The 17784-nt window shown below is 47.9% G+C and overlaps 1 protein-coding gene across 1 annotated transcript in view; it reads left to right on the forward strand.

Moving 5' to 3' along the window:
• LOC102244738 (chromosome unknown open reading frame, human C5orf42) overlaps positions 1–17784 on the forward strand; it is a 72000-nt gene that overhangs the window by 24157 nt on the left and 30059 nt on the right. Inside the window, 13 exon segments of the mRNA XM_014544842.1 lie at positions 1059–1197; positions 2340–2449; positions 2606–2764; positions 2878–2986; positions 4810–5101; positions 6919–7822; positions 9411–9562; positions 10165–10334; positions 10821–10897; positions 12006–12085; positions 13024–13221; positions 15112–15304; positions 17640–17779. Coding sequence (XP_014400328.1) covers positions 1059–1197; positions 2340–2449; positions 2606–2764; positions 2878–2986; positions 4810–5101; positions 6919–7822; positions 9411–9562; positions 10165–10334; positions 10821–10897; positions 12006–12085; positions 13024–13221; positions 15112–15304; positions 17640–17779 — 2723 coding nt within the window.

Below are 17784 nucleotides of genomic sequence, written 5' to 3' on the forward strand. Positions count from 1 at the left end.
CCGAATTTTAGCTCGCAACTCAAAGCAAAAAATCGGCCGAGAGACCGCTCGTATCTCGAAAAACTCGTTAGTCGGGACACTCGTAAGTCAAGGCCCCACTGTATATAGATTTCCCTATGCTGGACTTTACATCCCTGTGACTATTCTGTAACCACCAATTAGTGCTCCTTAGTCTTGTCACCTTATCTGGTTTCAGTGATTGTGAGGCGGGCCAGTGAGTTTGTGTCATGACCCACCCACTGGCACGTTATCCATCACTCATCAACTTTTCACTAAATTTAGCATTTATTGATGATCCTTGCTAGAAGTCTTATTTTATTAGGGGTTGCCAAATGGTGACTTTCTAATTCTGTCATTTATGGATTAGTTTTTCAAAAGTTATGTATGTAGATCTACCTTATTTTGTATTTGTTTTTAGGTACTACACATAGTTTTATTTTTTAAATATATTCTTATTGATTTCAGAGAGGATGGGAGAGGGAGAAAGAGAGAAATATCTATGATGAGAGAGAATCATCGCTTGGCTGCCTCTTGCACATCCCCCACTGGGGACTGAGCACACAACCTGGGCATGCGCCCTAATTGGAATTGAACCGTGACCTCCTGGTTCACAGGTCGAGGCTCAACCACTGAGCCATGCCAACTGGGCGTACACATAGTTTTATTTTAGGTGAAAGTTAGATACTTTAATTTCTTTATCATGCCTTTGGAGAAAGGACAAAAGCTTTAAATTCTTTTTGTACGGACATAACTGAGTGACAAAAGGATAATTTGATTAAACCTTTTGTTCTCTTTTGAGATTGAGCCTAGTGAACTTTTTTCTTTGTTTGTTTGTTTTTCCCAGGGATGGGCTAGTGAACTTTTTGAAGTAAATGTGTGAGCTGAGTTTCTGAAAGTATGGCTCATTTCAGGATGCTTTTCTTGGGTCGTATAGGAGCCTTGCTGTGTTTTCCATTCTCTGTGGCTTATCTTTACCTGCTGCCTGTTGCTTTATAGTTTCCTTAGACATTGATTTATGCAGCTGACAGTTAACATATCCTGTCCTTCTTCACTTTCAGATTCGAATGAAAGGGTCCCTCCCGTCCCTGAGTCCCTTCCCTCCGTCACTGCTTCACTACTGTGTGGGCGGCGTAGCCTTCTTCCGACCTGGAGCAACGGGAGACAACAAGCTGGATGAGGTTTCCATTAAAGCAATAGGTTTGTCCCAAAGGAACTGCTTGCTTAGGCTATTAATAAATGATCTACTTTACACTTGATTTGGGGAAGTTTCCATACAACAGAATACTCTCCTGGCAATGAAAAGACTGTGTGTGTTAGCACCATGGAAAGCAATCCAAGATACAATAGGTGAAGAGAAAAGAAAACTGCGTAATAGGATTTTATATGTCTTTATGTACTTGTATTGCTTTTGTTTTTGTTTTAAATATGCTTCCATTGATTTCAGAGAGGGAGGGGGCGAGAGAGAGAGAGAGAGAGAGAGAGAGAGAAACATCAATGATGAGAATCATCGATTGGCTGCCTCCTGCACACCCCCACAGGAGATTGAGTCCTCAACCCAGACATGTGCCCTTGACCAGAATCGAACCTGCGACTCATCAGTCCGCAGGCTGACATTCCATCCACTGACCCAAACCGTCCAGGGCTGTACTGGTTTTAATAAAGAATATTAATTGATATTGGAAATTATGTTTTAGTATAGAAAAATTTTAAACTTAAATGCCTATCTATAAGTGATTTTCCAAACAAATTAACTATATAGCATTAAGTACAGGTGAATACATTGGCTTAAATAGTATCTACCATATACTATTGAGCTTAAAGCAAGTAACTACCAGTAATAGAGTAAGTTATTTATTCTTTAACAGTGTTTTTAATGTTTTCATGCAACCGACCTGCATGAACTATTTCAGATTAATAATATACATAAAAATTCTGGAAGGTTCTCTATGACTTTATGTAAGGTGTTGATGATGAGTATATGTTTCTTTTATAATCAAGAAAATACGTTTAGCCCTAACTGGTTTGGCTCAATGGATAGAGCGTCAGCCTGCGGACTCAAGGGTCCCAGGTTCGATTCCGGTCAAGGGCATGTACCTTGGTTGCAGGCACATACTCAGTAGGGAGTGTGCAGAAGGCAGCTGATCGATGTTTCTCTCTCATCGATGTTTCTAACTCTCTATCCTTCTCCCTTCCTCTCTGTAAGAAATCAATAGAGTATATATTTTAAAAAAAAGAAAATACATGTATTTTGTGGGGGAAAAAAAAACAAGCAGAGAGAGTTGACGTTGTTAATCAGTGTCCGTCCTCATACGACCTCTCCTGTTTGTGTCCTGACTTAGGGTGCTTCCGAGAGCTGTGTGCGTTGTGCTGGATGCTGCATGTCCGCGATAAGTTATCCTCTAGTTGCAGGCAGTATCAGAAAGCAAGAGAAAACGTGGAGGGAAAGAAGGTACTTACCTGGCAAAAGAGTAAGAAAAACGAACAGGCATTACTTGCAAAACTGTTGCTTGATAGGTTTTAGTGTTTGGAGCACATTTTCTTTTGAATGTGTTCTGGCCTGCCCATCTAGAGGGAAAAGGATTGATTTTTTTCAATGTCCGTTTAGGACCTGGCAGTGGAGTTTGACTCTTGCGCGGTTGAGCACTGTCTCTGTGCGGTGGAGTGGGCTTGCAGAATGCTGCCCTTCTCTCGGTTTTCTAACATCGAAGAACTGATTCAGGACCTCATTTTGAGCCTTATTGGAGACCTGCCACCGATCAGGAAGGTAATGTGAATGTCGGTGAACCGTAACTAAGTCAGGATCAGAAACTCTAAGGGATTTTTCTTTTAATTAAGGATGATGTTGCTCATGAAGCTCACTTTTTAATTTTTCTGAAGGTAGCAGACATGTTTGTGAAAGCATTTCCCAATCCTGAGGACATAAGGGTTCCTTTAAGAGAAAAGTATCACTCCCTCCGGCAGAGACTCGGCCACTGCGTCGTGAAAGGTACTGTCCGTCGTTTCTCCGTATCTGCTGGGCGGGCTGCTGGGGACCCTCGTCTGTCTGGAAAGCACTGGTCCTCCAGTTCTCCTCTCCTCTCCTCTCATCGGAGACGGGGGTGAGCAGGCGGGGCCCTTCCCCTGCACAGCAGCACCAGATCCGCGGGGAGCAGACAGGAGCCGGCTCCCGCGTGGCTCTGTCACTTAGTAACTAACGTGTGACCGGGCAAGGGGCTCAGTCTCTCCGAGCCTCATTTCCATATTTGTGAAATGACTATCTTAATCCGGGCCTAAGAATGTGTATTGAAAGAGGATTAAGTAAGATAAATTCTATAAAATGAGCATATAGTGCTTTTCATAATCTGGATATTTTATTGAAAACTAGTATTCTTTCTCTTTATGGTTATTTATGCTTCTAGGTTTATCCTACACATTCAAGATGATCTTGTGGAAATTATTTTTTTATTGTGGTAAACATACATAATATGAAATTTGCCATTTTAAGTGTAGAGTTCAGTGGCATTAGGTGCCTTGACCATGATGTGGAAATGTTAAAAGAATTCAAATTACCCACATGTTTAGAGCTAATCTAGTATTTAGGTCTAGTTGTCCTGTGATTGCACATGACTGCATTCATATCCTTATACTGCACTTATGATTTCTATTTTTTTTAAATATATTTTTATTGATTCAGAGAGGAAGGAAGAGGGAGAGAGAGAGAGAAACATCAATGATGAGAGGGAATCACGGATCGGCTGCCTCCTGCACCCATGCTCCTGGGGATGGAGCCTGCAACCCAGGCATGTGCCCTTGGCCAGAATCTAACCTGGGACCCTTCAGTCCGCAGGCCGACACTCTATCCACCGAGCTAGAGCAGCTAGGGCCTGATTTCTATTTTTCTAAAGATGTTTTTGACATTCTCTAAAACCTAAAATGTCTTGTTAGGTATTGACGTTTAAACTTTTTTATAGGCAGCCTCAAAAAACTTCCCTTTCCATTGTTTCCCATTAGTTGAAGTCAGAAGGTGTCCTTGTTCTTTGGCTAAGATTATACTCATTTTCGCTTATTTACCGCTCTGTGGGGATAGAAAAAGTGTTAGTGTTTCTTTTTTAGTTATTGTTCTGATGTCTAAGGTGGTTAAATTACTTCGTAACTTTTGTTTTCCAGGATACACTTTAAAAAAAAATACATGTTTTTATTGATTTCAGAGAGAGAGAGGGAGAGAGAGAGAGACGGATAGAAACATCAATGATGAAAGAGAGTCATTGATTGGCTGCCTCCTGCACGCCCTACACTGGGGATCCAGTTGGCAACCCAGGCATGTGCCCTGACCAGGAATCGAACCGTGACCTCCTGGTTCCTGGGTTGATGCTCAACCACTGAGCCACGCCGGCCGGGCCAGGGTCCTGTCCCTTTTACTCTTAGGGGCCTTCTCCGGCTTCTGCGGGGAGTGTGGACTGTGGCCTAACGAGTCCTGATGGAGGCCCGATCTGGAGGGGAAGGGGCCTTACTTGTCGGAGGGCTTTGTGTCCTCAGGAGGGACCAGAGTCAGGCCCCTTCTCGAGCTGAAACCTTTTTAAAAAATATATATATATTTCATTGATTTTTTACAGAGAGGAAGGGAGAGGGATAGAGAGTTAGAAACATCGATCAGCTGCCTCCTGCACACCCCCCACTGGGGATGTACCCGCAACCAAGGTACATGCCCTTGACCGGAATCGAACCTGGGACCTTTCAGTCCGCAGGCCGACGCTCTATCCACTGAGCCAAACCGGTCAGGGCGAGCTGAAACCTCTTAATGAGCGGAAGCCTTGCCTTCTTTCCTCCCAGGCCCCCACACCGAGGAAGCGATGTCTGTCGTCATGCGTTCCATCCACAAAGTGAGGGTGAAGGCCCTCAAACGCGTGCAGAGAAACATAGGTCCCTTCGAGAGGCACGTCTGGGAGCCCGTGGAGGAGGACAAGCCCGCCGAGGGTCCCGGGTTCGAGGGGTGCTCCCTGGGGACGAGCCTGAGCAGGAGCACACTCACAGACCTGGGCACGCCCCCCGGCCACAGCGAGGCCGACTCGCTCTCGGAGGCGCGGTCGGCCGGAGGAGGGAGTGGGACGCATTGCTATCGCAGGTACAGCTGAGCGCTCTCAGTAGCAGGTGGTCCCTTCCTTTGGAAAAAAGTCTCAGTATTTTCATGCAACTGATGGGCTGGGTTCCAGCCCCAGCGACCTCACTGCTTGGCCTGTTCATGGGAATGAGCACTACCCTCCCTCCTCAGGATGCTGGGAATGCAGATGAGACTGTGCATTAGAAAAGCCATTGAAACCGTTATTGAGACGGGAAATAATCTGTCACCTGAAAGTGTAAAATCAAATGAGTAGGTTGAATGCTGGAGTTCACTGGAAGAGTTTAGTTCTTTTAGTAATCTCCAGACTTAAATAGTTCAGGGTTTGGGGGTTAGCTAACTTATTTTTTTTTAGTTTCAAGGGAAGGAAATTGCACATTTCATTTTTGAAACTTGCCCCTAAATTGTTGACAGATTCTTGCTTATCATTTAAACCTCTGCACTCTTATTTAAGCAGACTTTTTCCTTTAAATACATTTTTATTGATTTTAGAGAGGAAGGGAGAGAGAAATATCAATGATGAGAGAGAATCATTGATGGGCTGCCTCCTGCACGCCCCACACTGAGGATTGAGCCCACAGCCCGGGCATGTGCCCTGACCAGGAATTGAACCCTGACCTCCTGGTTCATAGGTCTACACTCAACCACTGAGCCACACTGGCTGGGCAGATTTTTTTTTTCTTTATAATTCTGGTATCTGAAATGTAATTTATCCTTTTCACACCTGGAAGAGTATATAGCTGAGCACACCCTTGCTTAAGTGAAGTCATCCCTCTACTCCAAACATTGGCTGACACCGAATTGTGCAGGGTGTGCCGAATTGTGCAGGGTGTGCCGGTTGACCCCAGAGGCCGCCTGCTGTGCCTGTTGAATAAGCAGAGACGCAGACCTGGCGCTCTGCCCCGGCCCAGCAGGAACTCTGGCTTCTCGTTCATGGAACTCGGGGTCTGTGTTCTGCCCCAAGGACCATGTTGAGAGAGAGCAGGTTGGCAGTTCAGGTGCCTGCCCAGCAGGTTCAGTAGCAGCAGAGAGTGTTTAAAAGTCCCTCCTTCTGTGTGGAAAGGGGTCCTGCGGCAGCCCCGCCTGCCCGAGCACATTGTGCCCGTGGGAGCGGACAGGCAGGTGCGAGAGAAGCAGCGCAGGCTAGCGGGTGTGTCGGTGCGTGTGACTTTTATTGTCTTTGTGTTCTGACCTTTCAGAGCAGCGGTCGCCAGCCGGTGGTCCGAGGACCACTGATGGTCCGTGAGGTCCGAAAGGTTGGCGACCGCTGTGTTAGAGGATTTATTTTTCCTCCCAGAAAAATATTCATGTTTTCTAATAGGAAACTTTCTGTGAATATATCTTAACACAAATTTTTCCTTTTATATTAATGTGTGGTATTTTTTATTTTTAAAATTTTACTTATTTTTATCCTCACCCAAAGGTATGTTTATTAATTTTTTTAGAGAGAGAGAAAGGGGAGAGAGAGAGAGAGAGAGAGAAACATCGATTGGTTGTCTCCGGTACACCGCCTGACTGGGATCAAACCTGCAGCCTGGGTATGTGCCTTGACTTGGAATTGAACCTGCAGCCTTTTGGTGGACGGGATCCTGTAACTGACAGCCACCCGGTCAGGGCTGGTGTTTTTTTTAGATTCAGAATGTTCAGCTCTAGTGAGCACTTAGAGATCGTTTAGTCCAACCCCCTCATTTGAGAGAGAGATAATCGAAGCATTAAAAAAAAATACGACTTAGTCAGTGGACAGGATTTTTATTGTCAATTCTAACGTAAGACTTACTGATTAAATGATTAACTTTGTCTTTTCTAATTTCGTTTTGCTGTAGAAAGGCTACAAGTCACGTGGAATCCACGTTGACTGCTAAGCCCAGTGCTGACGAGAGCGTGGGTGATCCGACAGGAAGCCCCGCGAGAAGAGGCCAGGAGCCGGTGTCGCAGAGCGCCCCGCCCGTGATAGGCGTCTGGGAGTTTGAACGCGATGACGACGAGTACCTGAAGTTCCTGGACCTCTTCCTGAGTTACGTCCTGGAGCGAGACCTGCGTGGGAGCGAGGACCCCGGCATCCCGCTGCTGACGAGCTTCTCGGGGCACCTTAGAGAACAGGAACTCAACCCTCTGCTCTCGGGCCTGCACGCAGCATTGCACCGCCCGGGCCAAGCCAGGGGCCAGGGCGTGTTCCGAGCGGGCTCCTGCTTTGAGGTCGCTCCGCAGCTTGAGGACCCGGAAGGCCCGGCGCCTCCAGCCCCAGGGCTGGCCGCAGGGACCAAGCCTCCTCCAGAGAACCTCCTCGGTGATTTTAATGAGAGTGGGGGCAGGAGCGGCTTGTTCGGCCTAAAGCAGAAGGCCCTCTACAGGACACAGGGGGACGGGGCAGGGAAGCCTTGCATCCTGAGGGTGTCGAGCCGGAGTCCAAGCCGGCGTCCGTGGGCTCCGGAGGGCAGTCGCCGAGGAAGGCGTGTGTTCAGAGCGATCGAGGGCAGTGACGCGGGCCCCCTAGCCGAGCTCCCTCCTGCGCTGGGTGCAGCGGGCGGCGCGGGGCTGCGGGGGCTGCTGGAGTGGATGCTGCGGTGGGCCGCCCGCAGGCTGCCCTGCGACCCCAGCCTCCCGGCGCCAGCCCAGGCCCGGCCCGTCCTCCGGGTGAGAACCTCTGCGGCTGCCATTCTGACATCACTGTGGCTCTCGGAACAGCCCTACGCTGCTGCGTACAAGGCCAGGAGTGCCGTTATGGAGGTAAGTGCCTGAGTTACTACACGCAAATGGGAACTCTCTTTTCAGATTAAAGTATATTTACATTTCCCCAGGTGTTGAAGGATTATTAAGAAACTAAGCTAATGACAAGATTGAGTATAATCTGATTATCCGATATAATAAAAGCCTAATATGCAAATTGACTGAACGGCAGAACAAACGGTCGCTATGACATGCACTGACCACCAGGGGGCAGATGCTCAATGCAGTAGCTGCCCCCTGCTGGTCAGTGCGCTCCCACAGCGGGAGTGCCACTCAGCCAGAAGCTGGGCTCATGGCTGGCAAGCGCAGCGGCGATGGTGGGAGCCTCTCCCGCCTCCGTGGCAGTGCTAAGGAGCAGCGAGCCAAGCGGTAAGGAGCGAGGGGTCTCTGACTGGCGGACATCCCCCGAGGGGTCCCGGATTGTGAGAGGGTGCAGGCCGGGCTGAGGGACTCCCACTCCCCTCCAGTGGACGGATTTCATGCACTGGGCCTCTAGTTGATTATAATCACCTAATTTTTTTCTTCTTCAAGGGGTTCCTTTAAGTCTTAAAAGTGATTAATTGGGGTACAAGTGCTCTGTGAGTTTTGAAGGCTTTGTGTCTGTTGATAAAAAGGAAACGAGGACCATTTTTAAGGGGTGTTACCAGATCTGCTGCTGGAGGTGACCTTGCCCCTTTCTGTCCTCTCCTTTCGGGGTTCCTCTCAGCAGTGACGCTAGTGACGCTGCGTGTGTAGTGGTACATTTAGTGTCCGTGGGAGGAGGGGAGCCCAGGAGCCTCCTGCCACCGTCTCGGTTGACCCCCTCCATGGTCTAATTCTGCCTTGTTCTGTTTTAAACTGCCTCCATTTGAAAATCGTTTACTCTAGGACGAGATGTCAAACTCAAAGGCCAACGCCGGCCAAATAAACGAGGTGTGGGGCCTGCGGGCTGCAAGTGGGACGTGCTTGTACTAGGATGAAGGGTGCATGGGAGAGAGAGAGTGTGTGTGTGTGTGTGTGTGTGTGTTGACGTGCTTGTACTAAGATGAAGGATGTGAGAGTGTGTGTGTGTGTGTTATTTTTTATGAAGTTTTCTTTTTTTTTTTTAGATCAGTTTTTGTTGTCCTAAGGTAGTTGATAAGATACTGTGATATTTGTTGTCACGGAAATGTGTGTTTCTAGGTGGTCCATAACTAAATATCTAAGAAAGCGATGAAAGCTTTTCACCCATTGCATTTTTAGCTGTAACTATTTTTGTCTCCTGTGTCATTCTGAAGTAATTCCTGCCTTTATAACAGCAAAGAGAATTAAAAGGAAGAACTCTGCACGTGTATTGCTGTTTTCCTGTGGCCTGAGGACACAGGTGGTTCCCCTTAGGCATTTCTGAGGCCGATTCGTGTGACTGCTGCTCAGGTGGTCAGGTTTGCTTTCTCCGGGCGGAATAAGACTTGGCCATTGCCTCCGCATCCGATAGATGTGCACTCGTACCTGGCAAAGGAGTGAGAAACGTCACCAGGAGAAGTTCTGTGGGAAGGATTAGCTAATATAAAACATAAGGAAAAGCATGGATTAGTGGTGGGATCTAAGTACTGCAAATGGCTTGTTCTAGGTGCAAGAGCGTCCTCGCCCCGGGCCTCCGATGGGGCCCCCCAGTGAGGGTGCCTGCGGGATGCGCGCCGGCTGCTGGGGGGCAGCAGGGTCCGGGCCAGCGGGGCCTGACGGAGGGGATGGCCACAGTGAACCTCGCGGGAGCGTCTGGAAGTAAGTGCTGACTGCGGCCTCCTTTTCCACGGAGGACGCCTTGTTTGATGCCGTTCGGCTTGAAGGGAAGGCTTGCACCCTTGAAGGTGAAGGGAAGAAGCATGTCCTTGCACTAGAGAACCGGGAGTGAGCACTTTCTGAAGTGCTTTAGGAGCTCCTTGCACACTCTTCCCTGTCGGCCTAGCCTTTACCTTCTGAGGGCGGAGCGGCTCATCCTGAGGGACTCCTTGTTATGCGAATGGGTCTCCAATGTCAGAGGAAGTTGAACGGATCACTCGCCCCTTTTCCTCTGGGAAGCAGTGATCTGGGGGGTCTGTCCTTGGACCCCAAGGTGGAGCCTGTACGCAGGGGAGTCCTGGTGAGAGGGGCAAGCTTGAAGGAGTTGACATTATTCTAATCTCTTGAGTAAATACAGTGGGAGGCCCTGTCATTCATTGAACAACCTTCCCTTGAGCTGCTGCTGTGGACCAGGCGTGGTTAAAACACAAGACCTGATAAATATAGGCACTAAGTTTGTTCTTTTTCAATAAACTGTATCAATTGAAAGCCGGCTTCTTGTTTCCCAAGATGAGTTACAGTTACAGCTGCTTCATTTTTGCCAGTAGAATGCCAGCTGAAGCCAGAACCCCTGAAATAAAGGAAACCAGTGAGGAGGGTATTTCTGTCACTGATGACACCGATAAACAAGTTGTAGACATCATCGATGAGGATCTTTTAAGAGGAGACACATTTACACAGGAGGAACTGGAGACGCTCCCACCAGACCATGAAGGTCAGTTCATTTGGCTAATCTTTTTGCTTGGCTTTATTAATTTGAAATTGGCGAATGATTATCGGTGATAACTTAGTCTTATGTCTAAAATGGTATGTTTATAATAGTCTAAAATAAAAAATTAAAACAGAATTCAATACGTTTGACGTGTTGAGCACATTAACCTGAATTTAAATCGTTAGACCTTTGCTGTGCTGGGTAATTGCCCTGGGGCTCTTGTTCTGTGGCCTTCTCCTCACCGTCTTCATTAACACAGGGGCTCTCAGGGCTCTCCGTGGGGCTGCTCACACCGAGGGAGGCCTCTCCAGGCTCATCTCAGACCACTTGACAAGGAGGGGTTGTCTCCAGGCGTTTTACGTGTTTCTGTAAGGAGGATGTACAGTATTTCTGCCATTTTATTTTTCTCTGTATTAAGTCCTGAACCGTCTAAAGAGTGAAACGATCATTTTCCAAATGGTCCCTTTTCTCTCCCTTGTTTCGCTGCAGAAGATGCCAAAGGACCTGTGGGAAGCCCCGAGGGTCCCCACGCCGCTCACTCGCAGACGTCATCGCGGCTGTTAGAAGTAAGTCCACACATAGCGGCTCAAGTCACTTCAGTGACACTTCAGTGTTGTTAGTCGGCGCCTCCGACCAAGGCCCTCATCTCCAAAGCACGCCGCGGACTGCAGTGCTGCTGTGCGAAGTGTTTTTTTCCACTGAAATTCTGCCTCTAGTCATGTCAGGCAGTGACTTAAATGTTCATGTCATGGACTGTGCAGCAAATTAAGATACTCAAGAGTGAGGAAGGTGTTCTTTACTCAAAATATGTAACTCAGCTGTCGTGTGCAGTGTTTGCACTTACGTGCACTTCTCTGTACTACTAGAGGCCCGGTGCACAATTTTGTGCACTGGGGGGGTGTCCCCTCAGCCTGGCCTGCGCCCTCTTGCAGTCCAGGAGTCCTCGGGGGATATCTGACTGACAGCTTAGGTCCGCTCCCCACAGCCTGCAGTCGGACACCCTTAGTGCTGCCGCAGAGGCGGGAGAGGCTCCTGCCACCCGCTCCCCACAGCCGGCAGTCGGACACCCTTAGTGCTGCCGCAGAGGTGGGAGAGGCTCCTGCCACCACTGCTGGGCTCGCCAGCCATGAGCCCGGCTTCTGGCTGAGCAGCACTCCTCCTGCGGGAGTGCACTGACCACTGAGGGCAACTCCTGTGTTGAGCGTCTGCCCCCTGGTGATCAGTGCATGTCATAGTAACCGGTTGTTCCACCATTGAGTCGATTTCTATATTAGCCTTTTATTATATAGGATTGTTTTCTCAAAACAGTGAACACTGCATTTCCAGGTGGAATGCAGACATTTCTAATTGTTGAAACAATTCCTTTAAAAAGGATTAATCTTTCCTGGTTTTCTCATTGTTCTCACAATGTACATATGTAACGATGTCTGGATACACATGTGCTTGTGAATACATTGTACTTGAACATGCCCAGTGGCTCCCGGTTATGGGCAGAAGCAGTGCACAGAGTAAGGTCTGGTCAGAGCAGGGCCTACACTGTTAAGTTTTGGTCTCTCACTGGCTTTGAAACTTGTCACTCTGGGTGAGTGACTGATGTCAAGACCAACTCAAGACACCGCCTGTAATACCTACTTGTCTCCCTCTTTTCTTTTTGGGTGCCGTTCCTCCTAACAGCATTCCACAGGAGCGGCTCCGTGTCCACGGGGGGAACCAGTGGAGAAATGTGTGGAGGAAAAGCCAGCGGCACAGAATGGGTAAGGGGCGGGCGATGGAAGCAATGGCAACTGCCGTGTGTCCATCCGGGAACGGGCGAAGGGCGCTCAGGGCTCATCTCGGATTCACTTAGTGGATGGATTTTGTTTCTTACAATTTACGATATACATGTTATGGTGATATTGTGCTCCTAATGGAATTGTAAGTTCAGTTTATAGCAATGGTAAGTGATGAGTTGTAGTGACTTATACTCGTGAATCTCAGTAGAGTGAAATAAGTAAAGATATCTAGCCTTTTGTTCTCCCATCACTCTCAGCCTTATCAAAGTAAAATGTAGCTGCAAATTCACCAGGGTTTATTCAACAGCTAATTAGGAAACCACTCTTCCATACTGATTCCTTTTTTATTGGATCAAATGAAGAACCATTGTGAGTCAATCTGTCACTATTGTGGTTTAATTATTGAACACTGTTCATAAGGCTAATGAATAGTGGTGTAATATACTCTGCTGGTGTAATATACTCTGCTGGCTAGCTTAGTTACGTTTCAAGGAGAGCTAAATATTTGAAATTTTAGAATTGCCTTTCATGAGAGGCAACATAATTAGATTCTCTCTCTCTTCTCAGTGTAAAAAATTTGTTCGGTTCTGTGGAAAATTAACAAGAAGAATATATTTAATGTCATGTGCCTTTACAAGTAATAGAGATATTTCTGTCACTAAAACCAGTCTTTACAGTTTCGAATGTGAGAATGGGCTCTCTCGTGTTCTGAGCAAAGGTCTGCCCCTTCCACAGGTGGAACTTGAGGTCCCAGCTCACCCCATTTCTCCACCCTCATTTGAGATTTTCTTATTCCTGTTGCTGAGCAGGCAACAGTGTCCAAGTCGTGAAGCCATCCAGACATAGCTGTTGGCTTTGTTTGAATCTGTTACTAATTGCTATGGTGACAAATGTAAACAGGTGGTAATTATGAGCTAACTTCACAGAGGCTGGAGTAGAGGATGTTTGGACTCTGAGATGGCTGGCCATTCAATCGCCTGTCTCTTACAGAATGTAAAGAATATCTTGGTTCCTAAGCGATCATTAATCTTTAATTGTAGTATGATCGAAGCCTTTTCAAATCATGAACATACCATTCCTCATTCATTTTGTGTAGACAGAAGTTCAGAAATTCCTAGGTAAGAACTTTTGCATACACTACCGTGTTATCCTGTTTTATAAATAGATAAGAGAATAAACTGATGCCTCCTGTACCTTTTGAAATAATTACTGAATGTTTTCACCAAAAACTAAGAGAATAATATTAAATCAACATGAAGCATTAAAAAAGTGACGTAGGTACACATTTCTGACACCTTTAAGTGAATTATTGAAAGATTTTCCTCTAGCCCTAACTGGTTTGGCTCAGTGGATAGAGCGTCGGCCTGCAGACTGAAGGGTCCCGGGTTCGATTCTGGTCAAGAGCGTGTACCTTGGTTGCGGGCACATCCCCAGTAGGAGGTGTGCAGGAGGCAGCTGATTGATGTTTCTCTCTTATTATCGTTTCGAACTCTCTATCCCTTTCCCTTCTTCTCTGTAAAAAATCAATAAAAAATATATTAGAGAAAAATCTTTCTTTTTTTTTTTAATAGGTGTGTTTTAAAGAAATACAGGAACTATTTTAGAACAGGCTTTCTGAAAAAAGTAGTGGCTCTCTTATCAAGAGATGTGGCAGTTGCTCACTTTCAGCCTCTAGCGGTTTCCAGCAGCACACAGAATGCTTTTATCCGTGAGCAGACGCGTCCAGTCTGCCGCTGCATCTTCGCAGAGACGGAGCCATGTGTCCGTGTGGAAATCTTGCTGGGAGGAGGATCATATAGCACAGCTTTACTTTAGAAAATTTCTCCATCGCTAGAATTGACCTCCTTGCTATTCATTGACAGCAAAGGCTAACAACATTGTCTAAGGCAGGCAAATGAGTTGTAATGCCTGTTTTCCATGAAGTTGACAAGTGAGCTTTTGTTCTTGTGAACCTTAGGTGTTTGGTAAAAGGCGAATATTGCTGAAAGGAAATGAGAGCAAGGCCTCATAAGTGTAAATGCGATTTAATACGTTCTTTTCTTTTTAGAGACAATGATCAGTTTATTTGGGTAGGATAATGCCTGCTCCCTTATTTAGTTTAGGAAATTGATTTGCTTAGAAAACATTGAGTATCTGCTATGTTAAGGAATAATTATTTTAGTTTGTTGGTTAGGGTTTAATTATAAAAACAAACTCTGATTTGTTCGGAAATGAAATGTTCATAATACTGTTATTTCACATTTAATGGTCAGTGTGAGTTTGCTGTATAGCAAACTTAGAATTAAACATTTTTTAACCCATCTTAGAATTAAACATTTTTAACCCATACAGTCCCTGTTTTCTTTAATTTTTGTATATGTTTTTATTGATTTCAGAGAGGAAGGGAGAGGGAGGGAGCGAGAGAGAGAGAGAGAGAGAGAGAGAGAGAGATAGAAACATCAGTGATGAGAGAGCATCATTGATTGGCTGCCTCCTGCACGCCCCCTACTGGGATGGAGCCTGAAACCCGGGCATCGGGAATCGAACCAGTGACCTCTGGGTGCATGGTCGATGCTCAGCCACTGAGCCACACCAGCCAGGCACATTCCCTGTTTTCTTAACTCCACTCTGGGTCATTAAATGTAGTTAAAAACAAACAAACACATATTCTCAAACCAAATTACATAGTTTGTACAGCGGAAAGATGACTTGCACAGTCTCAAACTCCGATGCCTACAGGGAGCAGGCCAGTAAGATACTTGTGTGAACTGCTCTGGCTTGTCACACAGGGAGGGGACCAGGCTGACCGTGCAGCACACGCCTCTTAGTGAAAGCGCTGACGACCAGTGTGTCTGGTGGTGCCAGATGCGAGGGGTACAGAGAGGAGGCTGGAGGGTTTAAACTTCCTGAAAACTGTGAGAAAGCTGTTAAAGTAGAAGAAACGAGTAGGACCCAGATATTCAGATCATAGGCATGTAATGTGCTGTGTTGGTTAACGTGTGATTTCTGTTCCTACGCTCCCCGCGCAGTGCACAGACCCCTGAATGTAAAGAGAAATCGTCTCCAGACCCACCCGTGGTGCCCAATGGAGTCAGCGTTGCTTCACAAACCCTGGTGCCCACCCCCCCGCCGGCCCCTCGCGGCGAGCCCCGGGCGCGGCTGCCACACTCTCCCGGTTCTGTTAGGCAGATGCTCCAGGACGAGGTGTTCAAGTTAGTCCAGGTGAGCAGCTCTGCCACGAGCGCGTGAGGCCACACGTGATGCATGTGAGGTTCTCACATATGGACACACGTCCAGGAAGGGGCGGCTGGAATGGAATCGCCCGGCTTCTCTGCTTTGGGCACTTGCTCATTCAGACGCCCAGATCTCTAGGGCCTAGAGCAGCGGTTCTCAACCTGTGGGTCGCGACCCCTTTGGGAGTCGAACGACCCTTTCACAGGGGTCGCCTAAGACCATCGGAAAACACATATATAATTACATATTGTTTTTGTGATTAATCACTATGCTTTAATTATGTTCCATTTGTAACAATGAAATTGGGGGTCACCACAACATGAGGAACTGTATTAAAGGGTCGCGGCATTAGGAAGGTTGAGAACCACTGGCCTAGAGGCTGACTGGTTTTACTGAGCGTTTCGAGACACAGAGGTGCCCACAAAGTGAGGTGGGGGTCAAACCCGCCCAGCGGACTCCTGCTCAGAGGGCCCTGAGCTCACCCCTGCCACCACCTGTCACTACCTGCCACCGCCTAGGTCCCGCACACCCGGCCGGGGCTTGCTTGGAAGTTGCCGGCTGCAGGTCAAAGTACTTTCCCTTTGACTTGCAGCGTCTTGTTCTCACCTGGTCATCCTCCTCTCTGTCTACCGAAGTTTAAAATTACTTTCCTTTCCCGCTTTGTACCTTAGATACTCGTTTCCCTCAACTCCGTTCTCCAGGCATGGGATGCGATACACCATTTTCATTGGTGATTCTTGATGTCTTTGAACTTATGGGCCTGATGAGAATACTTTTCTGCCTGTTCCACTGTTGAAACTGATTTTATTTTTATTCTCCCCAGTCCTTTTCCTTTTTATAACCTGTCTTAACAGCTTAAAGTTTTAGAAGCATTTCTCAAACTTGTTTCTTGGATTGCACAGGGCCTTTGCTGGTCACTGCCCTGTGTATTTCACCAATTCTGCAAATAATTTGGCTTCTCGCAAAGGTTAAGAATCACTGTCAGTCACCCCTGCCTTCCTTCTCTTTTTGGAAGTGGTGACAGGTTCGTAGGTGACCAGCGTCTAGAGCTTGTTTGGCAAATCTTCATCCTCGTTACGTTTCTGGACAAGCGCCCCGGACTGTGGGACAGTCCCTATTCCTGGGCCCAGACTGTTTGTTGAGCCGGTGTCAGTGCGCACGTCTGGGTCCCATCTCCTTCGTGGCAAATCCCTGGACCTGTGGGTGCCCGGGGGCCGCTTTTTGACACCCACTCCGTGATGCGCCTGTTGATGCTGATGGTGTTCTCTGGTCACGACCTCGGAAATGGCAGAACGGCCCTTCTTCCCGCTGCTCCTCTCTGCAGGGCACCCTGCTGGGCCAGGTGGAGAAAGCCCCCTCCTCCTCGTAAAACATGTCATCCTGGCTGCCGTCCCCAGGCATCCGAGGCCAGTGGCCTGGGGCTCACCTGCCATGGGGACTGAATGCTGCGCAGGCGTCAGCCGGGGGTGCGTGCTTGCACTTGACCCAGCCAGTCCTTCCTGGGAGCTCCTCACCCTCACCCGTCTGCCAATCTCTGCTGTTTTCTTTCCTGAAAACCCGCCCACACACCTTGGTGGTAAGGAGGACATTCTGCGAAAAAGGAAGTGTGTGGAAGGCCGCCTGCCCTGTTTATGGGAGTTCTGACTTAGGGGAGCCTTAGGCGAGTGTTGAAGGTGGTGCCCCTAGTTACTCCTTGACCTTTCCAAACAAGTCTCTGCACTTGCAGACCCCGGGTGCTTACTGGAATCCTTATGCCTAATTCCTGGATGCCCTCGCCTAGCGGACAGTGTAAACACGTGTCCTCCCAAGATTACTCACTCCACCGATTGTATCTAAAGATAAAAACTGCAACAAAAGCCTAACGAGGCAGGCAGTCGAGGAGGCCTGGTTGCTGTCAGCCAAGCCGTCCCTTAGCCTTCTCTTTTGCAGTGAAGCTGTGCCAGAGTCATCTGTTCATCCGTGTTCAGGGGCTGCTGGCCAGCCGGCAAGGTGGTGCCCGTGTGAGGAGCCCCCGGCACACACCCATCTTTGAATTCTCTGTGATCACCTCCCGCCCATTAGACCCTCCTCTGGGATCGCTGGGGTACTCACGCAAACTGCCGCACGGGTGCTCCCAGGGGCAGCTCCGTGAAGACAGGAAGCCAGTCTTTTCCTTTTTACTAACAGCCTCCCAGCTGCGCTTCCCGCTCAGCGTTCCTGGGTCTCGCAGACGCGAAGGAAGACAGAGGTGCGACTGGTGGAGAAGGCAGCTGATCGTTGTTGGTTCTTCATGTTTTTTCCCATTATATTCTCAGATGTGTCTTTGATTTTTATTTTCTTGCAGCTGCAACAGATCAACTTCCTGACTCTGATGCAAATAGCAGGGTCCTCCCTTCCCAACCTCCCGGACACACAGGCACTGGCACAGCAGCCGCCGTCTGCGCGTTTGGCGGGAAGCCCAGTGTCCGGCCCGCCCGGCGGGAGGGGGG

The sequence above is a fragment of the Myotis brandtii genome, unplaced genomic scaffold, assembly GCF_000412655.1.
Source record: "Myotis brandtii unplaced genomic scaffold, ASM41265v1 scaffold384, whole genome shotgun sequence".
In the NCBI taxonomy this organism is placed as follows: Eukaryota; Metazoa; Chordata; class Mammalia; order Chiroptera; family Vespertilionidae; genus Myotis; species Myotis brandtii.